This window comes from Strongylocentrotus purpuratus, unplaced genomic scaffold (genome assembly GCF_000002235.5).
Source record: "Strongylocentrotus purpuratus isolate Spur 01 unplaced genomic scaffold, Spur_5.0 spur5_scaffold_11, whole genome shotgun sequence".
In the NCBI taxonomy this organism is placed as follows: Eukaryota; Metazoa; Echinodermata; class Echinoidea; order Camarodonta; family Strongylocentrotidae; genus Strongylocentrotus; species Strongylocentrotus purpuratus.
The window spans coordinates 2,906,761-2,928,308 of NW_022145596.1; the positions used below are offsets into that span (position 1 = coordinate 2,906,761).

The window sequence follows — 21,548 nt, forward strand, 5'->3', positions numbered from 1 at the left end:
GAGCAGCGACCCTGGCCGGCCTGGGCGAGGTTCGGTATAGGTATAGCATACCCGTTGCAATGTAAGCTAGCTAGCTGCAGTCAGACGCCCCCCAGTTATGGCGTCACCTTATGAGGGCGCACTTCCACCAGAAGTCGCCCGAATCGGTGTATAGGCAACGGGTTAAGGCGCATTTAGTTCATGTACATACCGGTACTATATCTCTTTTAGATTAAATGGTATTGTCTATATTTTGAACCATTAGATATATGCATAACTGTGAACTATAATGTTCTCCCGTTGACAATAATTTGTTTGATTTAAGATTTGAGATTCAAGATTTAGTTTATTCATTCCTCACAGCCTTCACGGCTGTAAAGTTACTGAATTTACATATTGAAAAAATATATAAAACATTTTAGAATTTCATTCTCATAATGTACAGATATGCACTCATGGTACAAGAAAGGAATGTAGTGAACATATCTGAACAGCAAAATAAACAAAGCACTACATGTACATATTCAAGAATGTGTAAATCCTTGCTATATTCAGTAATAGCGTAGCGCACTGATTATAATCATATTGGAATCTATTTCTGTCAAAATAATGCTATTAAATGACCTTTCCTAGATGCTATGGTGACCTGCTCTTTGTCTCTTATCATGATTTTGTTTCATAAATATTATCCACTCCCTGAACCCATGGGCAGGATTCCTTTACATGTGCCAAGGTTCAATTTTTAGGGTCAAATTTGAGACTTGTTTTGTCATAAAAAAAATCATTTCTTCAATCATAGCATTGTCTAGTATGGAAACTAATCATACCATTGGAATGTGATTCTTGCCTACACTACTTTCATTGTTATTCTGCGAAAATTGACTTGCCTTCTGTACTTTTCATTGTGATTCTTAGATGTTAAGAAAATATTGTTGTTTTCATGTTTTGGTCCTGTGATGGAAAATAAGGTTGGTTCAAAAGAGCCCAATTTCAATGAATTAGTGTTGAAAAAGAGCAATTTCCTTGGAGTGGTTTTCATATTATTTCTATTGATTTCAGAGCTCTTTTTGAGCTTCCTATACCTAAATAACCCTAGGTCCCTGTGTCTTGTTATTATTATTTTATTCTTCATGTGATGGAGATGAAGAACTGAATGTTCAGTCATATTCCAGTAATTTGATTTGATGCCTATTCAAGGAATAATTAACTTTTTAATCAGGATACAGATAAAAGGTTGAACAAGTACAATAGTTCCTTTGTATACATGTAGGCCCCATATATAGCCCTCCATGTGTGTCGTATTCAAATTAACCTACATGTACCCCCAATGAATAGCATGCAATCTGGTTTTAGATTACTGTAGAATGGCTACCCGAAACCTTGGATAAAGGGAGTCTCGTATAATAGATCTCGGTGACTCATTCATTTCAATTGTTCTGTAGGGAATCTCATTGCTACCATCAATCACATTGTCACTCATGTTTGCACACATCTCTTGTTTGCATTCATCTATTTTTGTTATTTTAGGGGTAGGCAAGGACCAGGATGTCTAGTTAGAGCCAGAAGAGCATTAATTGGTATCTTTTAACACTGAGTTAATGCTGTTCTAACTCTCAACCAATGAATTGCCATTGATTTATCAAAAGAGAGAGAATTATTTGATTTATAATCAAATTACTCTCAACCTCTCAAGATTATACATCTTGACCTATAAGGCAGGTGACAGAATATATGTGATTTTAGGTTATTATCAGAGAAAAACATGGCTCTTCAAGTGCCTTTTATTCTACATATGACATGTAGTCCTACATGTAACAGCTTAAATATGAGCCTGATTTCATTTTTTTCCCTTTGCAAAGCATTTTTTGTTTTACCTTATCCAAATTGATCGTGTTCTGAATCTGGTGCTGACAGCCAGAAAGGTGTTTCTCATATCGTCTTATTCAGCGTTAACACCCTTCTGGCTCCAAACAAACAAAATACATATTTAGTACCATGCTTTCCTGAAATCAAGATGGAATTTTTTTTATTTCTTTATCTTCAGAAATCTTATACTTTGTATCAAGAGCATATTTTGTGACCTCATTTTATTATGGTGTTAAATAAATCCTATGCATGAAAGGCCTTCATCTATGCATTCATTTAAGAACCACAATGTTTTTGGTATCTTTGTTTGCTAATAGTGAGTGATGAATTACTCATCTTCATGATCTAAACCCTTATTTCTCTGTTCCATTTTTCTACAGCACAATCCCTGAAGGAGTTTGGTCGTCTTATTGCCTTGATTGAAGATGAGCGGGATCGAATGGTAAGAAATCAACCATGACACTTCTATTTTAGGCCACAAAACGGCGGTAATTAGACATTGATGGGTATGAATTTAACACATCCATGTGCTACATGGGGGAAACATTATTGACGGTTCATGATGAAAATGACAAAATTTGAAATTAAAAAAAAAGAGTCCCTTTGAGAAGGAAATCTCAGATTAGTTGAAACTCATGAGGGAGTGATGCAGTATGCTATGTGAAGCTGTTTCCTCTTCGCTTGAGACAACCTTCAAAGGTTGATGTAGTAAACACTGCGCCCATATTAAAGGTGACATGCACATCGTGTCAGATGCCGGCAGCCAGCTGGCAATGGTTAAGTGCGAAGGTTCTTGGTTCAAATCCAATGTTGGGGCCTATTTGGTGAATGGATGTGTAAAATTGTCGTCCCAGATGTCCCAGTCATGATTTGACCCATGGATTGTTGTAATATGGAGAGCTATTTACTGGTATTTGTAAAAACACAAAGTAAACAAAATGGATGGTGTTTCAAATAGATGATACATCATCATACATGTCATGTTTGTACCTTAATGAGCCGCTAGAGATCCATGAGGTCATTGTGCTCTACCCATCTGTTTGTTTCTCCCTCACTTACAATGGATCCCTTATGGAAAGCCATGCCAAACTATGATGTAATTACAAGACAAAACACAGCCTTGTACCTTGTAGAGTTCATTGAACCCTGCACAGGCCTTATCCTCTTGTATTGATTTCTAGTAGTTCCTGTTCATATACTGACCATAGGCCTGTTTTCATCAGCTCGAGATTGCCAAATATCCAGCTATTTGAACTATCCTGATCGCAAATTATCCAGTTAATTTGCATCTTCAATTAGTTCCAATTAGCGGGATATTTGGTCGAGATAATCATCCCAAGATATCTTGGGTTAGTTTGCCAGATAATAATAATAATAGTGAACATTAATAATGCGCCATGTCTTCACCAGCTCGAAGACTCGCACTATGCGCGAACACTGAGCAAAATATCTCAAGTTAATTTATCGAGCTCGAGTTTCAAGTTTCGAGGTCAAGTCTCGAGCTGATTAAGACGTGATTTGTAACTTCAGGATTATTTCCCAAATCAGAAATACACTGTAGCGGGCTATTTGGCAATCTCGAGCTGATGAAGACAGGCCTCATGTAGATCCAGTTCTGACGAAGGTCGTGTTCGTTGATCTTTGCAATCACATTTTAAGCTGCATCATATTCAGGGTAGTTCTGTGAAATATATTCTGTATGATTTTTAAAGGTATTTTCTTGTACATTTTATAAAAGAATGACGAAAAATAACCCCTTTGTATGACTGTTAAATAACATTTCATTATCACTAGATGACAACAATTTTCCACCACTTACATGTATACTAATTTCACGTCAGTATGCTAAAAATGGTGTCCCTAATATTGTCCTGCTCGATATACTTTGAATCGCCCTTTTGCTGCTGAAATTCAACAAATTTTTCATCAGTGAAATTTATAAATGTAATTCAACATAATTTATGGAACAACCAATTTTGGTAATATATACAGATCATAGATCTTAAAACAAACAAAGAAACAGTAATCAACAAACACCAATGTCCTTTTTGATTGTTTCAAATATCATATGTTCATGTATCTTTTATTCTGTTTTGTGCGTATTTTCTAGCTGGAACATGCCAAAGATCAGCTCATTGTACCACTGGAAGCCTTTAGGAAAGAGCAAGTTGGTCCTGCTAAGGTAAAGATTGTTGTTGTATATTATAAGTGACTTTTTTTTAAATATTAAAGTTTCGCAGATTAAAGCAAAGATATGACAGTGTAAGTCTTTGAAAGGGCTAGTTTAATGACCATCAAAACAAGAAGGAATTTTTATAGCAAAATTAAATAAATGGAGGGGGAGAGATCAACAATGGGAGAAAATTAAGGAGGTTATAATACTGGTAGAACAGAATTAGGGGGGAATAAATGAAAATTGTAAATTAAACTTATTAAATGCAATAAAACTTAGTAAATTTTCTTAGTAATTTCTTTGGTATGATATGTTTTATATTCATCGTGTGTACTCACCTGTAGGAAAAGTGTAACATCACCATGCACTACCTATTCATAATTGTGTCTTTCCCCCCTCTGTGTACTTCAGGAAGGAAAGAAGGACTTTGAAAGACAAACTGAGAAGTTCTGCAAGTCTCTTGACTCGTACGTCAGTCTCTCCACAAGAAAAAAGGAAGCTTCTCTACAAGAGGTAAGAAGGTGTTTCCTTCCTAAACTTTAGCCGATGTTGAGAAATGCTTGGTATCGTTTTGATGCTTGATTCTCAAACTCTAGCCGATATGCCTTGCCAAGGTCAGAAAAGTGTTTGGTATTATTTGTCAGTTGTCGATGTTGATAAAGATATTATTATGAAGCCCAACCTTTCCAAATTAGAAGACGTTGCTGTACAGTATTTTTTGACATTTTGAAGCACCATCTTCCCAAAATCTCAACATTTTTAGATTAGCTTACTTATACATTTTGATGTCCAGTGTGTAGTTGGGTATGACACCTTTGCAAATGGGAAAGATTTCATTTTCGATTTCTTTGATCACCCATTAAGAATGCATGACCAGGGTTAGCAATGTACTGTTTAATCCATAGGACTTTCTTCTGCATAAAACTGAAATAGAGATGGTGCATATATTGTTTTTTTTAATTTTGTCAGCATTATGGTTGTCAATAAAGTATTCCTTGGCCAATATTGGTATCAAAACAGGTATTAAGGTCATTCAAAATTCATTCAAACCATTTTGAATGTAGACTAAGAGAATTGAATAGTGGTATCAATTCTTTGGTCAGAAACTGCTATCTTTGGGAAAGGGCCAGAAGAATTGCTCATTGCTTTAAGTCCAGTCTACTGAAACTGAGTGGAAAGTGGAATAATATCCCTCGCTAACTAAGTAGTAATGAACACATCAAAAGTGTCTTCACTTGAACTTGAAGCAACTTCTACCAGGTCAGCTCACTCAATTACATGTAGGTTGCTCTGGTGAGCTGCATTTACTCCCTATTTCAATGGATTTGACGTTGTAAAGAAGAGAATCTTGGTCATTTGGTTTAAAAAAGGTCTTTGAAATGTCACCCTGTCTATATTAATCTAAATTCTTTTTTATACTATTTTGAGGAGCAAGGTCATGTATATTTAAAGAAAGAAACCATCTCCTAGTGGACATTCTGTATAAATACAGTGTGTATGTTTTTCAAAGAATACAATTAATATCCCCAGGATCATAGGGAATATCCAGGAAAGGGGTCGGAAACAAGTTTCCACCCTGCCCCACCGGGGTCCATGACTGCTCCAGGTCCATTAACAAGTTATGAAGGCTGCACATGTGTGGAGGAAATTGGCCCAGATATTCCGCCATTATCCACACTTTGCCAAATTGGTATGACTTCAGATGGCCTAATCAATCTGTGAGGGAGGGAGGGAGAGAGAGAGAGTGAGAGAGAGGGAGAGCGAGAGAGAGCAATGGTTTGCGGTGTGTAATGGCAATAGGCAATGATTGTGATGGCTAAATTGCAATATGTCTACAAGATGTTCTATTGTGATATCCTGCATCTATGTTGAAATTGTGTCTTGATAGGGATAGGGTTTTTCATCTGAATATTAGACGTTTGTGTTTTTTCATTTAAAGGCATCGTTTAACAATGTTAAATCTGAGATGCACGGCCCTACATGTTACAGTGTCTGTGATATGGTGTAATATTTAAGCCCTAAAAAAAAAGGCGCTTTAAAATAATCAAGAAGTCCTCAAAAAAGTAAAAATCTTTGAGTGACCGGTTTTACCATACCCATTTTCCCCAATAGACTGTAGTGGTATAAAAACCGTTAGGCAAACGCAAAATTTGGTTTCGATATCCAATCATAAATATCTTGATAATCAGACAGGTGATCGGCTTGTAAAAGTCATGGGGTTCCTGACTGACCTAAAGGTTTATAATTATCATTGCAGCATGAACTAAATCCAGGGTTTTTGTTCAGAATCTGAGACAAAGTTACCGGATCCCTTTAAAATTCTTAATGGTTCTTTTGATCTATTCAGAGACAGAAGGACATTGGTTCTGTGTGAAATGTCCAAGTAAACATCCACTGTGTTCCAAATAGACATTATTATCATCAATTAGATAATGATTTACATTTCTAAATGGTTATGTGTCTCCTCATTCTTGGTTCCTATTTTGAAATTATCTTGCCCAACATGTGTCTATAAAAGAGAGAGAGACCAGTAATTGTGTTCTTAATATCCATCACTCACAGTGAGTTTGGGTTAATGTCCATAGACACCTATGCAACCACCTGCCAGCACCGTGCCTAGCTTGCACTTTCTGGTCTATTCCCCTTGCCATTGACTGTGTCACAGATTTCTTTAGGTGCAGTAAACAACCTATAAATGTTTAAATGCTGTAAGAACTTGGACGTAACATTTTCACTGCCACTGTGTCAAATCAGTTTCATCAAGTTTCAATGTTCTCATTGGATCAAAAGATAGAGATATGGTTTATGCAAAGAACAGCTATAAATATAGTAGAAAGGGTGAACATCATAGTATTTGGTTTAATTGTATACAATTTGCACCTAAATTTGTCTTAGGGGATTGTACAAGAAGTTACTGGGCTACGTGTTAGGATATTCTTATTACAATAACTTCCTCATATATGATTCCTTTGAATTATAATCTATTAAACCTTTCATCTTAGAAAATATAATAATAAAACAATATATATATATGATCTGAAAGCAGTATAATGGGCATGATTGCAAAGAAAGATAACAGAAAGATTAGCTGATGAACTCAACAATTGAATTAAAGAGAAAAAAATATCAGGACATACATGTACAGATTTATATTCTAAAAATTTGTGGCCAAGTCAAGTGATTGTTTATGAATAATTAGCATTGATTATCTGACCTTAGAATGATGGCAATCATTCAAGGTCAATACTTGAGAACCTGTTTCAGACTTGTTTCAGACTAGCCAGATAAAGGACAAACTACATGCCCACGTATATGATCTTGCGTTATCATGCAGACGATCCATATAAGATATATGAAGGAAAAAAATTGCTCCATCATGTTGGGAGGAAATAAAATCACCCACACCCTATCGCCCTTCAATCTAAATCACTATCTTGGGCTAAATCCCATAATTTATAGAAAGTAGAAGAACCTGGGTTTGAGATTTCTTAGACCATAGTCCTACTTTCCTACTTGAACTTTGAGGAAAGTATGTAGGCCTAAATTCTTATACTCTACTTCAAACTGCATGAAAGAAGAAAATGGATATTTTAAGATTGGCGCTGATGGGGAAAAAATAGGAGGAGAATAAGATGATATTCAATTTAAAAATAATGCACATTATAAAAATTTGAAGACAACACTGGTATTGAGAAAATATCCCTTATACATTTAATTGATAGATATACATGTACATGTAGTTTTCTACAGTCAACTAGAGGGAATTTTGGAGGGAAATTAAATTTTGATATGAGCGTATTCTTTATTTTCACATCTATAGATATGGTCATTTTAAAAGGTGGTCACTGATCTTATATATTAGTTAAAATATCTTTATTTTGTTACTGGTTATATGGAAGCCCCAGTTTATTATTTGTAAATTATAACTGGAAGTCTATCAATTCTGTGGATCTTGATGGGCTTGTAATTTTGTATGTATTCATTAAATCTACTTTTGTAAACTAGTCTTGGAATTAACCAGTCTAATTTCATATCTTGTAATTTTCAAGGAGATTTCTAAATGAGTAAATTTGAAGTGTGGGAAGGTGTCAAGGATCTTTTTAGTCATTTTTTAAAGCAATATCCCGTCTAGCTGTGATAGTAGTCAGATTTCTGAATGTCATCCTATAAGGATTACACTGTGCTACTGCAGATTCATATCATTAATACTAGCTTCGTTTACACTTGAAACAATTTAGAAATTATGTTTGTTTTTAAGACAGTAATCATTGGATTCAGTGTTTGCCCGCACACAATGTGTGCACAATCTCCACTCCCTGGGAGCATTCCAGCCAGGCATTACATGACGCCCAAAAACTGTTTGACCAACAATAAGTGATATAATTTATTTTGCTTCATATTGTAACTATTAAACAAATAACACAGTAAATATGAATAAAGCAGTTTTAAAAGGAATTCAAAATTATGAATAATGTTCTGTCCCGAGACCCTCTCGACAAAGTACTGCATTCATGATTTTTAAAGGAATGTTGTCTTAATAAAGCCAGATTGTAGGTTAAATGTATTAGTTTTTGCTATTTCAGACAAGCAATTTGACAAGCTTTTGTCATGTTTAGTTGCCGCTTTTGTAGATACATGCTCAAAAATTGCTTGTGAATTGGTAGGCACACTTTGAACTTTAACTAAAGTTGATATAGAGAATTTTTTTTTGAGAATCTGAAATAAAGTTTTAAAAGCTTTATTATTTTCTTAGAAAAATGTAAACGGGACTGGAACACTGAAAACATGTGATTTAGCTGGCCTATAATCTCATTTTAAATCTTCAAGTCTTTTCTTGGATATCATTACAGAAGTACATCCAGTGATAATGTTTGCTGATAACTCTGATATGAGAGAAGGCGCAGTAATTGCTTCCCACATGACTTGTGTAGGATGTTGAGTATCAGCGTTGAGAGCCAGAAGGGCATTAACTTACTGCTAATGTGTATGAATTAATGTCCTTCTGACACTATAATAATATAGTTTCTTACATTTTGAATTGATGAATTAATCTATCACTCTAATTATCAATAGATAATATCTCTGGATGCTGTTTCATAAAACTTGTCATCAATAATATTCATTGATGAAGGCTTCTGAAATCACTGCATTTTATTGGCTGTGAGCAAATTAATTAAAGAAGGGTGACACATGTTTAATATTGATGATAAGGTTTGTGATCAGGACCTTGAATGTATTTAATATTTTAAAACTTATGTGTCAAAGGACCTTTTTATCACAACATTGTGAACATTCATCATACAGTCAAACCTGTCTATTAAGGTCGCCAAAAAGAAACAAAATAAGTGGCCACTGTGGACAGGTTCATTGTAGCCTCTCTAGACAAGTTCTGCCACACATATTTATTTCTAAAGAGGGACAAAATACATTGTCACCTTAAACAGATGCCCTTTATAGAAAAATGACCACTAAGACAGGTTGGACAATCCCACTGTTTTGCAGTATATCAATCATATTTTCTTCAACAAATTGTAAGAAAGGACTTGTTCATGAGCATGATATTCTAGAAAGTCATCATAACATCATCATAACTTGCCATTGGTGACAGTACATGCAAATGTATGTCTCTGGAACACATGAAGATTATGCATCATTGCTATATTGTCTTGAGTACTGAGAGCCAGGAGGGTGTTAAATCACATATAAACACAGAGTTAATGCCCTTGTCGCTCTCAAGAAACACATTATCTCAAACCTAAACCACAATCTAGGGCCTGATTTTATCCCCTCTTTCTCTATGCTCAGTACCAGCATTAGAAATAATTTCTCAATTTTCTTGCGGTTACTTATCTAACCCCCAGCCAGCCTACACTGCCAGACATACTCTTTCAATTTGTTCCCATGGTGAATTGTGACTCATGTGACACCTGGGGATTTTTGAATTTTTTCCCCCGCAAAATGAATTATAAGAAAGAGAAAGAAAAGAAGAGGGTGAGAGACAGAAAAAGATACAGTCACATGTATGAGTGAGAAAAGAAAGCGAAACAAACATGGTGCGTTGGTTAAAGAGCTTTTATTTCTAAACCATTTACGTTGACTTTGGATGGAGATTATAGCCATGAATGTATAGAAGAGCCATTTACAGCAATGTTTATGGCATCTATACTTAACAGCTAGGTGAAAATGAAACCATATCAAAGTTGTGAACCAAATGTAAGCTATTATTAGAATACACTCATGCGCCTGTTAAGCATGAGATTTCCCCCCTTTTCATGGCCATAATAATGTTTATAATCTTAAACAATAGGTTGTCTTATGCTTTGTGGGACAGGAGGGAGGTGGGGGAAGTGCAAACTGTATGTTATAGGGTGCGTTTAAGCTTAAATTTTGAAGGCAGAATGAGCGATTTGTAACGCTCATCGTAAACGCTCATCGTAATCGCAGTTCCACGGTGTACTGTTTATGCTCACTTCTCTGGCTCCTCCAGGCAATTTTCCCTTGGTGGCATTAATTGGTCTTGCAGCTGGATTCGCAACCTTGAAATGCGCATGCTATGTAGACCATGGTCCATGCGTAGACCCACTAGAGGTCAGTGCGTTGACCCCATTTAAACGCGTTTACAAATTGTAAACGCATCTTTTTGTGAGTTTACGATCGGTGATCGTGATCGCCGTTTTTCAGTGATTCTACAAAAGTGAGCATGGACGCAACCGTGTTTTAAACTAAACGCGTAACAGATGCCTGATTCTGGCCAGAAAAAGTTAAGCATAAACACGCCCTTAGATAGATGTATTTATGACTTTTGCTAGCATTGGGATAGAGTCATCATTAAATTTGCATCAGGTGGAATTGATCAGAAAAATACCAGCTATTGATTATTCCAATAATGATCCTGTAATTACAGGACGTGGCGATGATCACTCTAGGACCGATCCTCACCATGAAGACGCATGTATGTAAAATAGACAATCTAGTTTCTTCAGGGAAAAGATTGCCATGAATCGAAAGTTGTAACCTAGATATTTTCTATTTATGAAGATTTGATTTCTGGTCGAGATCTATCCCAAGGATTTCTATGATTAGCGTAGATATCACATGCTGTTTGTTTTGAAGAAGCCAGAGAGGCAGGGCAGGGTAGGATGTGCTTTAAGATCATGTTTTTGTGCTCTCAGCATGAGGATGTTTGGATGTAACATATTTTCTGCTTAATTTTTTCAGGACATCAATCTTTCTTGATCTTCACATGATGCCTGTGACCTTTCATGAAGAGGCTAGAGGAAAGGACTTGCATATGTTCAGTTTCAAAACATACAGTTATAACATTCCCAGGCCAATTTTCATTAAAATTTACTAAATGAAGTCCAGGTTTAAAAACTGAATAAGTGGTTATCCTTTGCCCTTTAATTTATGGAGTGCCAAGTGATGGATGACCTTTTATCTTGTAAATATTACAGTTATTCTTCTAAATGAATGAACAAAAGTTGTATCATAATGGAATCAATATATCACTTCTTTCCAATTAGACATTTCATTCATTCATTCTGTTACAGAATTGGAGTAATTTAATCAAAGAAAAAAAAAGGTTGGCACTTTGCACTCCATAAATCAGTGGACTTATTTTAGGCTAGGTGTAAGAAATAGGGGCCTCATTGTTTATCAACCTGGCAAGACACCTGGTGGGGAGGAAACTAGCCATTGTTTTTGTGTACCTTGTGATGTTGAGACGTATTACCTGTGAAGAGCCAGAAGGGCATTAACCCCTTATTAAATGGTATGAGTTAATGTCCTTCTAGCTATCAGCAGATGATATGATCCTATGAAGATTCTTTTTTTAAGTACACTGACGGAGGCTCAGGCAGTCTTGAACTTCTGAAATAGCTCTAGTTGGCCTCTAAATAGCCTTGGTGTTTTCATTCTTAGGACAGCTATTTTCTTTCTTCTAAAATTAGAAAAGTTCCTTCCCTTCTCCACTGGATGATTTATTTTGTTGGAGAGATGTTTCAAGCCTTCAAGCAAGTAAACCTTCATCAGAATAAAACCTGTGAACAGTTTTTTTGTAGTTGTTGTTGTTTTTTTTGGGGGGGGGGGGAGGGGGTAGGCAAAAATTGAGATAGAAAGTAAATGATGAAGTGTAGCCCTTGCATTTAAATAGGGATTTGAAATAGTTTTGAAAATACATTGTAGTTTCATTTCCCTGTATCATACACTTCTAAATGTGTAGCCTCATGATTGTATTGAGTAAAAGGAACGCTCGTTAAGCAACGCCTATTACCATCATTTGTTTTGATCACTTCTTTAAAGCTGCCTCAGTCCCACTTGATGACATTCCTGTGGTGTCAAGGTGCTTTATCCTCCTACCCCACTGCAGGGGAAACGTGTTAGGTATTTAGAACATTCAGTTCTGGAGGATGTTAGGTAAATGTAGACCTACCGGTAAGAGCAGGCACATTCGGATTGCTGTCAAATCTCACCACATGGAGAGATGAATGATGTTCTGATGTTTAAAATATGTCTTTCTTTCCAGCTAATACTATTATCGTGTGCACTCACCCCCCCCCCCCCCTACCCTGGGAAGGGGGACTCCCCCTCCCAAACCCTCTTTCAAAAGGGTCCACCTCACATAATGTCTGCCCCCTACTAAAGTCCTAGTTACAGATCTGTGATGATAATGGTGGGAGACTGCAATAGTTTTGTGACCCAGCAAACAGAAGAGAATTACAACTACATGTATAAAGTGAAATCTGCGTGTACAATACTGGAGGGGGGGGGGGTATTTTGTGCAATGGGATAGAATAATTAATAATGGGAATGCTGACACCTCCATTATACCTTTAAAGCTCTTGTTATATGAGCATGGGATGTAAACAACTCCCTTCTTACCTTCAGAGGTATTTATGATGCATACCCTCTATTTAATGGGAAAGGTCATCTGCTGATTTCTTACGAAGGAGGATGGGGGCATTTATTGTTATCTGTGTTAGTTGTAAAATATGCAAACTTGGGTTGTGTGAAACATACTATTGTGACATTAGCTCAACTGTAAATTTCGCACACAATTTTTTTTTTTTTCTTCTCCTTATAATTTTTTTAAAATACAAATTTCATTCAAACATTAATGTGGAGGATTGAATTCATCCTTAATGATTGAAGTCCCTAATGCTTCATGGTATTTGTGGCTGCTGGCTTAACGTTTAATTCTCAATGTGATTTTCTTTTTTCAAAGAAGAAAAACACTGCACAAATACCTTGTAGTTTGCTACTTTTCTTATGTACATTTACATTAAGACTATAAGTTTGTTAATCAAATGACTTCACAACTTAATTTTTCCCCCTTTTAATTGAAAGGGGGAAGCATAAAAATATGTCATGCATTTCAATCTCTGGAAAACGTGGTTTGCTAGCATCCTTTTCCATCAGATCCTTAGTATATAGAAAAGCTTGCGTCATAGTTGACGTAGTTATTCCCTAATTATCTCTGTGTTCGCCCCTTCATAGCTCAACCCTGATCTTTCCCCAGGTACTTCTTTGCTACTCCCTCTATCCAATTCAAGGTATTCAGTCAAACAGGGGAAATCCCTTATTCTATGTTAATACTCTATCATCAATTTTACTGATGGAATAAAAAAACGTTTTTGCACCTTATGTTATAAATCATTGAAAGAAAGGGTGAAAAGAAATGGAATTGTAGAACAGATGATTGTGAAGATATGCTGTGATTTTAGCTTGATTCCAGGGGTTTCGAAAGCTGGTTTAGATTTTTTTTCTTGGAAAATGATGTCAGTCGATTTAGAATTTTGGTCCTCTGTAATTGGAAGTATCATTGATATTAATCTGTGTTTATATTTTTTCGAGGTCTTATTGGGTTTTTCCTCTTAATAAAAAGTGAGAGATTTCTTTTGAAATTATTTGTTTGTTTTTGAAAGTTCTTTTTCTTTTCCAAAGCTCTTTTGAAGCTTTCCAGTGTGAAATCACCTTCTGTTTCTGTAATTGTTCTGCTGCAAGCCATAATTTGAACTTGTCTTGCAAACCGTCACTTCTCGTGTATTAAAGCACATAGGCTTAAACCTATGTGCACATGTAGAGTTCATGAAACTAGCAAAAAATTACACAGTAACATGATGGGGAAGATTGATGGAATGATGAAATTGATGAAAAGAAACACTAAAACACAATAAATATAGATTATGTTTGGACTGAGAAGGAAATTGGATCAGAGGAGAAATGATATTCCAAGAAAATAACCACAGCTGGTCATAAATTGCTTTCATTTTGGAATGAAAGTGGAAGGTGGCTATGTCATGGGACAAACATCCAATCTAGAGTAATGAAAGAAACGTGTTTTCCCACACACAAAATGTTTAAAAAAATAGCTCAATTTAGGTCGTTAACAGAGGGGAGATTATCACACACAATTAGATATCCATGGATATTGAAACATATTGATCACAATAGAATGATAATGGATGTCATATGGAGCAGAAAGTAATTAAGATTGGAATTCATGTCGTAATTACGCAGATTAAATGATGGGAATATAATCACATGTTTTCCTGAGCAGACAGATTAGGAAACATACTGTGAAATGTTAAAGGTAAAGACCAGTTATGGTCATGCGATTGCATTGTGAAAGAAACGTTGTGGAATCGATCAGAAAAGGTTGATCATCTAGCATCTAGCATCTGCAAGGCTCTGGAATCATCAAAATGATAAGAAATTTGGCCCATTCTTCGTAAAGTTACAAGCACTATACACAGAAAGATGTATATGGGACTACCCTATATCTCTCACAGACCATGAGAGAAACAAATTTACCAAATATATGAATTAGTAGGCGGTTTCCCGGCAAATTTTTTATCATCATGTAGTAGTCAAAACATATTCTTTCACATGATTGGTAATGAGAGCTTCCATTTCATTTTTTGAAATTGGGGCGTTTCCAATACTGGTCTTTACCTTTAAGAGGGTATTATCTTGTTTTGAAGTGGCTGTGTTCTAATTCTTGAATGATGACTGTTGTGAGAACTATGCATTATTCAAACAATCTCTACAGATTAATATATTTTGGTGATGTCATTGTATCAGAATGTTAATTCTCTGAGATAAATCTTGCGTCACTGATGTGATTAAAACATTTCTGGCATTTCTGTGACGATAAAGAATTTGACAATATTTTTAATATGAAATCAGTGAGCTATTTGAATGGAAAGATGTTGACAAGCTTATGATTTTTATAGATTCATGTTCAACCTCATATAACTTCTACTCTTTCTCCTGTATGATGTAAATGTTATTTCAATGACTTATTCAACTTTTTTTTTTTTAAAGACTGCTTATGTCATTATACTTGCTTGAAAAGTCCATATGTAATGAAAACATTTTACATTTCTTCTGCCATTTCTTCATTAATGTACTTGTCATCATTTAGAAAATGTTAATAAAAAAAAATTTAAAAAATGGATAGAATCTTTGTAAAGAGAGATATCGTTTTAGAGGAAAAGAAAGAAGTAAATGAATAGCCTGAAAACAAATAGAAGCCTGTATGGTGGTGATGATGATGGTTTCTTGTTTCTACATCACCTCTGCTGGGAAACTTATGGAACTTTCTCTAGAAGTATCTCTCCCAGTTTGACCTATACACATCCATGAGATCTAGTATGTCATAAATGATCAATTCCATTTTTTTTTCCTTCAAATTTTTATTTTGTCTGTAGGCTGATGCTACACTTGACATGGAGAGGAGACAGTTCCATAAAGATTCCCTCTGCTATGTCTTCAAAATGCAACAAGTACAAGAGAAGAAGAAGTTTGAGTTTGTTGAAACGGTAAGTTTTATAGCGTGATAGATAGTTCAAGAGGCTATGTCACAAAGATTGCTTTGTACATTACTGGGCGAAGAAGATTTCTTGTGAATGTTGTCTCTTGTATCAAATGCACTTTGGTCTTGATTGTAACGCCTAGTCTACAAATAGTATAATGTTCATGTGATACATTAATGATTCTGGTCCACTGTTTCATTTTTATATTTCCTGTTGGGAAATTGAGGGATAAGATTGAACAATGTGTACATGTTCATTTACAAACAATTGCTAATGAGGGGTGTTGACTGAATATATTGATTTTATTGGTTGAGTCAAAGCTGGTAATCTTCCTACAGATCTTTGTGATAGGCTGCATAGCCAATTGAAGATTAACAATGGAAGAAGAGAAGAAAAAGAGTCACATTCATTTTGTCTGTTTAAAGGGATCTGTAACTTTGTCTCAGATTCTGAAACAAAATCCTGGATTTAGCGCATGCTGCAATGATAATTATAAACCTTTAGGTCAGTCAGGAACCACATGACTTTTTCAAGCTGATCACCTGTCTGATTATCAAGATATTTATGATTGAAAATCGAAATTTCATTTTGCGTTTTCCTAACGGTTTTGATAACACTACAGTCTATTGGGGAAAATGAGTATGGTAAAACCGGTCACTCAAAGATTGTTACTTTCTTGAGGCACTTCATGATCATTTTGAAGAGCAATTTTTTTAGGGCTTTAATATTACACCATACCACAGACACTGATACCATGTAGGACCATGCATCTCAGATTTAACATTGTTAAACGATGCCTTTAACCATCTGTGGGGAAAGGATAATAAGCATTGAATAACCAACTGAATCCATTGACTCTGAAATCAATTTCCAAAATTCTTGAAATTGATGAACCTCTGAATATGGTACAAATGTGTTAATTCAGCCTCTCACAATACATTTCAATGTACAAGGAGAAATATTTCATCTGCATTGAAATATATAGCCAGCTGACAATAGGCACTGTATTTGGAATCGAGGTACGCAGTTTAGACTGTTACAACTGGCCCTCAAAATATAAAAGAAGCGTATTCTCAATTTTCCCTCCATCATACAATAAGGCAGCAAAGATCTGCCCTACTCATACGTGGCTTCATATTGTATGGGAATAATTCATAATGAATACAATCACAAATGGAATTGAGATCATGCCTTCTGTATTGATGCCCCTGAAGGTATACATATTTCGGGTATTAGGATTTGAATAATTTGAATAGAGATTCATTTGAACTTTGAATGGATATAAAAAACAGAATTATGAAAAACATTTTATTATCCAAGGATAATATACAATATATTTTTGGAACTTATGTGTTGCGAAGTTCTCAATTTGGTGTTCAGTTGCTTTGTATGATACCAGCATAATGTTGATAATTCATACCTTTGGAATCAAGTTCGAAGGACACGATATATTAGATCCTGTCTTAGGTTTCAAACTTGCAGATCAATAATCAAAGAGAAAAGGCCATCGGATAAACATTCGTAAAATCGATATTAGGCAAGATTTCAAGTCTATGAAGCGGATCAATTTAAAGGGATCGTTTAACAATGTAAAATATGAGATACATGACCCTACGTGTTATCAGTGTCTGTGATATGGTGTATTATTGAAGCCCTAAAAAAATTGCGCTTCAAAATGATCAAGAAGTGCCTCAAAAAAGTGAAAATCTTTAAGTGACCGGTTTTACCATACTCGTTTCCCCCAACTGTAGTGCAAACTTTGTAATTCCAATCATAACTGTCTTGATAATCAGACAGGTGATCCGCTTGTAAAAGTCATGGGGATCCTGACTGACCTAAAGGTTTCTAATTATCATTGCAGCATGAGCTAAATCCAGGATTTGGTTTCAGAATCTGAGACAAAGTTACCGGATCCCTTTAAGTTATCAGGATCCAGGATTCATTTTTCATGAACATTTTGATGTTAAGGTATCATAATATCACATGATATTTCCTCTTTCTTTCCTGGTGTAAGCTCTAGCAATTCACATTTAAGAATACCAGCAGTGTTACATTAACCTTCACTGTAGGAGTCACATCCTTTACATTAAAGTACTGCAGTATTTTTTTCTCTTAAAGAGCTTGGTGAAGAGTTTTAAAGGATGTGTTTTTGTAAGATATGAATATCTCTTAATTTTTGGCAGGTGTTTTCTCATAATATGGACTACTTGAATATGGAATTTATGAAACAGAATATGGAGACTATAATCATCAAAGAAATTTCAATATTCAGTGTTAAAGGATTGGACTTCCCAGCACCTCTTTTTGTGGGGGAAGGTTTAGTTTAGTAAAGTTACTCATTATTACAATATAAGTCCTAGCTCTCAGTGCATATATTTAAAAAAAATCTTATTCAAGAGATTAATGATAAAATAATGTTTTGGTCAAACAAGTTCTTACTGCTCACATTGGTGAGGTTCGTTGTCATATTGAATATTTATATGTTACATAATGATTGTATTTCAATTGTATTTCCATTGCTTTTCTTGTTTATTGCCATTTCTCCTATACAGTTATTAGGATTCATGTACAGCTGGCTGACATTCTACCATCAAGGTAAGTTAGTCATCATACCATTCATCATTTATTTTATGGAGTGCTATAAAGTTGATTGACATTCTAAATGGTATGAAAATCATCTTTGCAGAGATAAACAGACCAGTTTGACTATCTGCCCCCCCCCCCCCCCAATGAATAGGGAATGTACATGTCTAAAGATGATAAGAAATGATTTAGAATAATTTGTAAGTGAAGATGGTGAGAAAAGGGGGAGGATGTTTCTTTAAAAATAAGAACAGAATATGATAAATGAGAAAGAGGGGCAGGGAGTACATGTTATAGATTAAGAGGAGAGCTAAAGATGATAGGTAGACAGTTGTCTATTACAAATGGCTCCTGTTCTACTGATTGAACATGATCATGACTGACCTGTGACATGATCATGGCTGACCTCTGACCTGGAAATGAATGAAAGCTGATACTGATCTGTGTTTATACTTGGTTTCATGTTTGCATCTAGGTCATGAAGTGTCACGAGAGTTCAAACCGTACATGACAGAGCTTCAGCTGAAATTACAGAATGTAAGTAAAGGAACATCTAATCTTGTTATCTCTTCCCGAGCTCCCATCAGCATCTCAGGTTTTATCATGTCTTTACTCTCTATACGTTCCTGGATGATATTAAATTCACTCTGTAATTTCAATATTGCTACAGTTTGAGACAATTTTGAATGATCAGATGAATTTATTGTAACTGTTATTAATTTGAATTGAAACTAGGCTATGTGTAGAGATCTCCTCTACACTGTAGATCCCCAACGCTGATGTTTATAACGGCCGTCCATTGTATAGGTCACTACATACTGCGATACAGCTGACTCAACCCAAGAGTGCAAACATATTTTCTCAATTTGATACATGAGGAATGCAGCTTGATATTTGCAAAGTCAAGTTCAGATGGCCACCCGAGAATACATTAGCAAACATTGCACAGCCATACATCACATGGAGAGGCAATGCAAGGAGGTATAGGGTGTCTCAAGAAATGAATGCTTTGAACTATCTTGAGGATGAATACATTAGCAAACATTGCCTAGCCATACCTCACATGGAGAGGCAATGCAAGGAGGTATAGGGTGTCTCAAGAAACGAATGCTTTGAACTGTCTTGAGGATGAATACATTAGCAAACATTGCTAGCCATACATCACATGGAGAGGCAATGCAAGGAGGTATAGGGTGTCTCAAGAAATAAATGCTTTGAACGATCTTGAGGATGAATACATTAGCAAACATTGCTAGCCATACATCACATGGAGAGGCAATGCAAGGAGGTATAGGGTGTCTCAAGAAACAAATGCTTTGAACGATCTTGAGGATGAATACATTAGCAAACATTGCTAGCCATACATCACATGGAGAGGCAATGCAAGGAGGTATAGGGTGTCTCAAGAAATGAATGCTTTGAACTATCTTGAGGATGAATACATTAGCAAACATTGCCTAGCCATACCTCACATGGAGAGGCAATGCAAGGAGGTATAGGGTGTCTCAAGAAATGAATGCTTTGAACTATCTTGAGGATGAATACTTTAGCAAACATTGCACAGCCATACATCACATGAAGAGGCAATGCAAGGAGGTATAGGGTGTCTCAAGAAATAAATGCTTTGAACTATCTTGAGGATGAATACTTTAGCAAACATTGCACAGCGATACATCACATGGAGAGGCAATGCAAGGAGGTATAGGGTGTCTCAAGAAATGAATGCTTTGAACTATCTTGAGGATGAATACATTACCAAACATTGCACACCCATACATCACATGAAGAGGCAATGCAAGGAGGTATAGGGTGTCTCAAGAAACGAATGCTTTGAACTATCTTGAGGATGAATACATTAGAAAACATTGCACAGCCATACATCACATGAAGAGGCAATGCAAGGAGGTATAGGGTGTCTCAAGAAATAAATGCTTTGAACTATCTTGAGGATGAATACTTTAGCAAACATTGCACAGCCATACATCACATGAAGAGGCAATGCAAGGAAGTATAGGGTGTCTCAAGAAATGAATGCTTTGAACTATCTTGAGGGTGAATACTTTACTAAACATTGCACAGCCATACATCACATGGAGAGGCAATGCAAGGAGGTAAAGGGTGTCTCAAGAAATGAATACTTTGAACTATCTTGAGGATGAATACTTTAGCAAACATTGCACAGCCATACATCACATGAAGAGGCAATGCAAGGAGGTATAGGGTGTCTCAAGAAATGAATGCTTTGAACTATCTTGAGGGTGAATACTTTACTAAACATTGCACAGCCATACATCACATGAAGAGGCAATGCAAGGAGGTATAGGGTGTCTCAAGAAACGAATGCTTTGAACTATCTTGAGGATGAATACATTAGCAAACATTGCCTAGCCATACATCACATGCAGAGGCAATGCAAGGAGGTATAGGGTGTCTCAAGAAATAAATGCTTTGAACGATCTTGAGGATGAATACATTAGCAAACATTGCACAGCCATACATCACATGGAGAGGCAATGCAAGGAGGTATAGGGTGTCCCAAGAAATGAATGCTTTGAACTATCTTGAGGATGAATACTTTACCAAACATTGCACAGCCATACATCACATGGAGAGGCAATGCAAGGAGGTATAGGGTGTCTCAAGAAATGAATGCTTTGAACTATCTTGAGGATGAATACATTACCAAACATTGCACAGCCATATATCACATGGAGAGGCAATGCAAGGAGGTATAGGGTGTCTCAAGAAATATTTGTATATTGTATATGTGCTTATGTATTAGCAACTTTATTATCTTGTCATTGTTTTTAATATTTTACACATTATTTCTTTAATTTTACCACATTTAGATTCGGGCAGGTTTTGATGCAACGAAGGAAGAAGCGGAGAATCTCATGCACAAGATGATGGAAGTAAGTCATAAGTTTGTCTCTATTAAACAGATAAACCAAATCATAATATTTTTGTTATTACCTTGAAACATCATTTAACTTGTTATGCCCAAGTCAGAGCAACTAAACTGAAACCATACTGATAATAAACCAGACATAAAATCATCAACATTTTCCCAGTTATTGGTCTGGCAGTATGACTGAGATATATTTTTAGATTACAGCAATGATAAACTCATA

At 35.7% G+C, this 21,548-nt stretch overlaps 1 protein-coding gene across 15 annotated transcripts in view; it reads left to right on the plus strand.

Annotated features, from left to right (window-relative positions):
- Positions 1 to 21,548, plus strand: part of LOC576034 (rho GTPase-activating protein 26) — an 81,648-nt gene that overhangs the window by 29,474 nt on the left and 30,626 nt on the right. For all 15 annotated transcript variants that reach the window (XM_030980359.1, XM_030980364.1, XM_030980366.1 and 12 more), the window contains exons 3-9: positions 2,226 to 2,287; positions 3,956 to 4,027; positions 4,430 to 4,531; positions 15,730 to 15,840; positions 18,387 to 18,429; positions 18,893 to 18,954; positions 21,267 to 21,329. In XM_030980359.1, the coding sequence (XP_030836219.1) occupies positions 2,226 to 2,287; positions 3,956 to 4,027; positions 4,430 to 4,531; positions 15,730 to 15,840; positions 18,387 to 18,429; positions 18,893 to 18,954; positions 21,267 to 21,329 (515 nt within the window). The remainder of the gene's footprint in view (positions 1 to 2,225; positions 2,288 to 3,955; positions 4,028 to 4,429; positions 4,532 to 15,729; positions 15,841 to 18,386; positions 18,430 to 18,892; positions 18,955 to 21,266; positions 21,330 to 21,548) is intronic.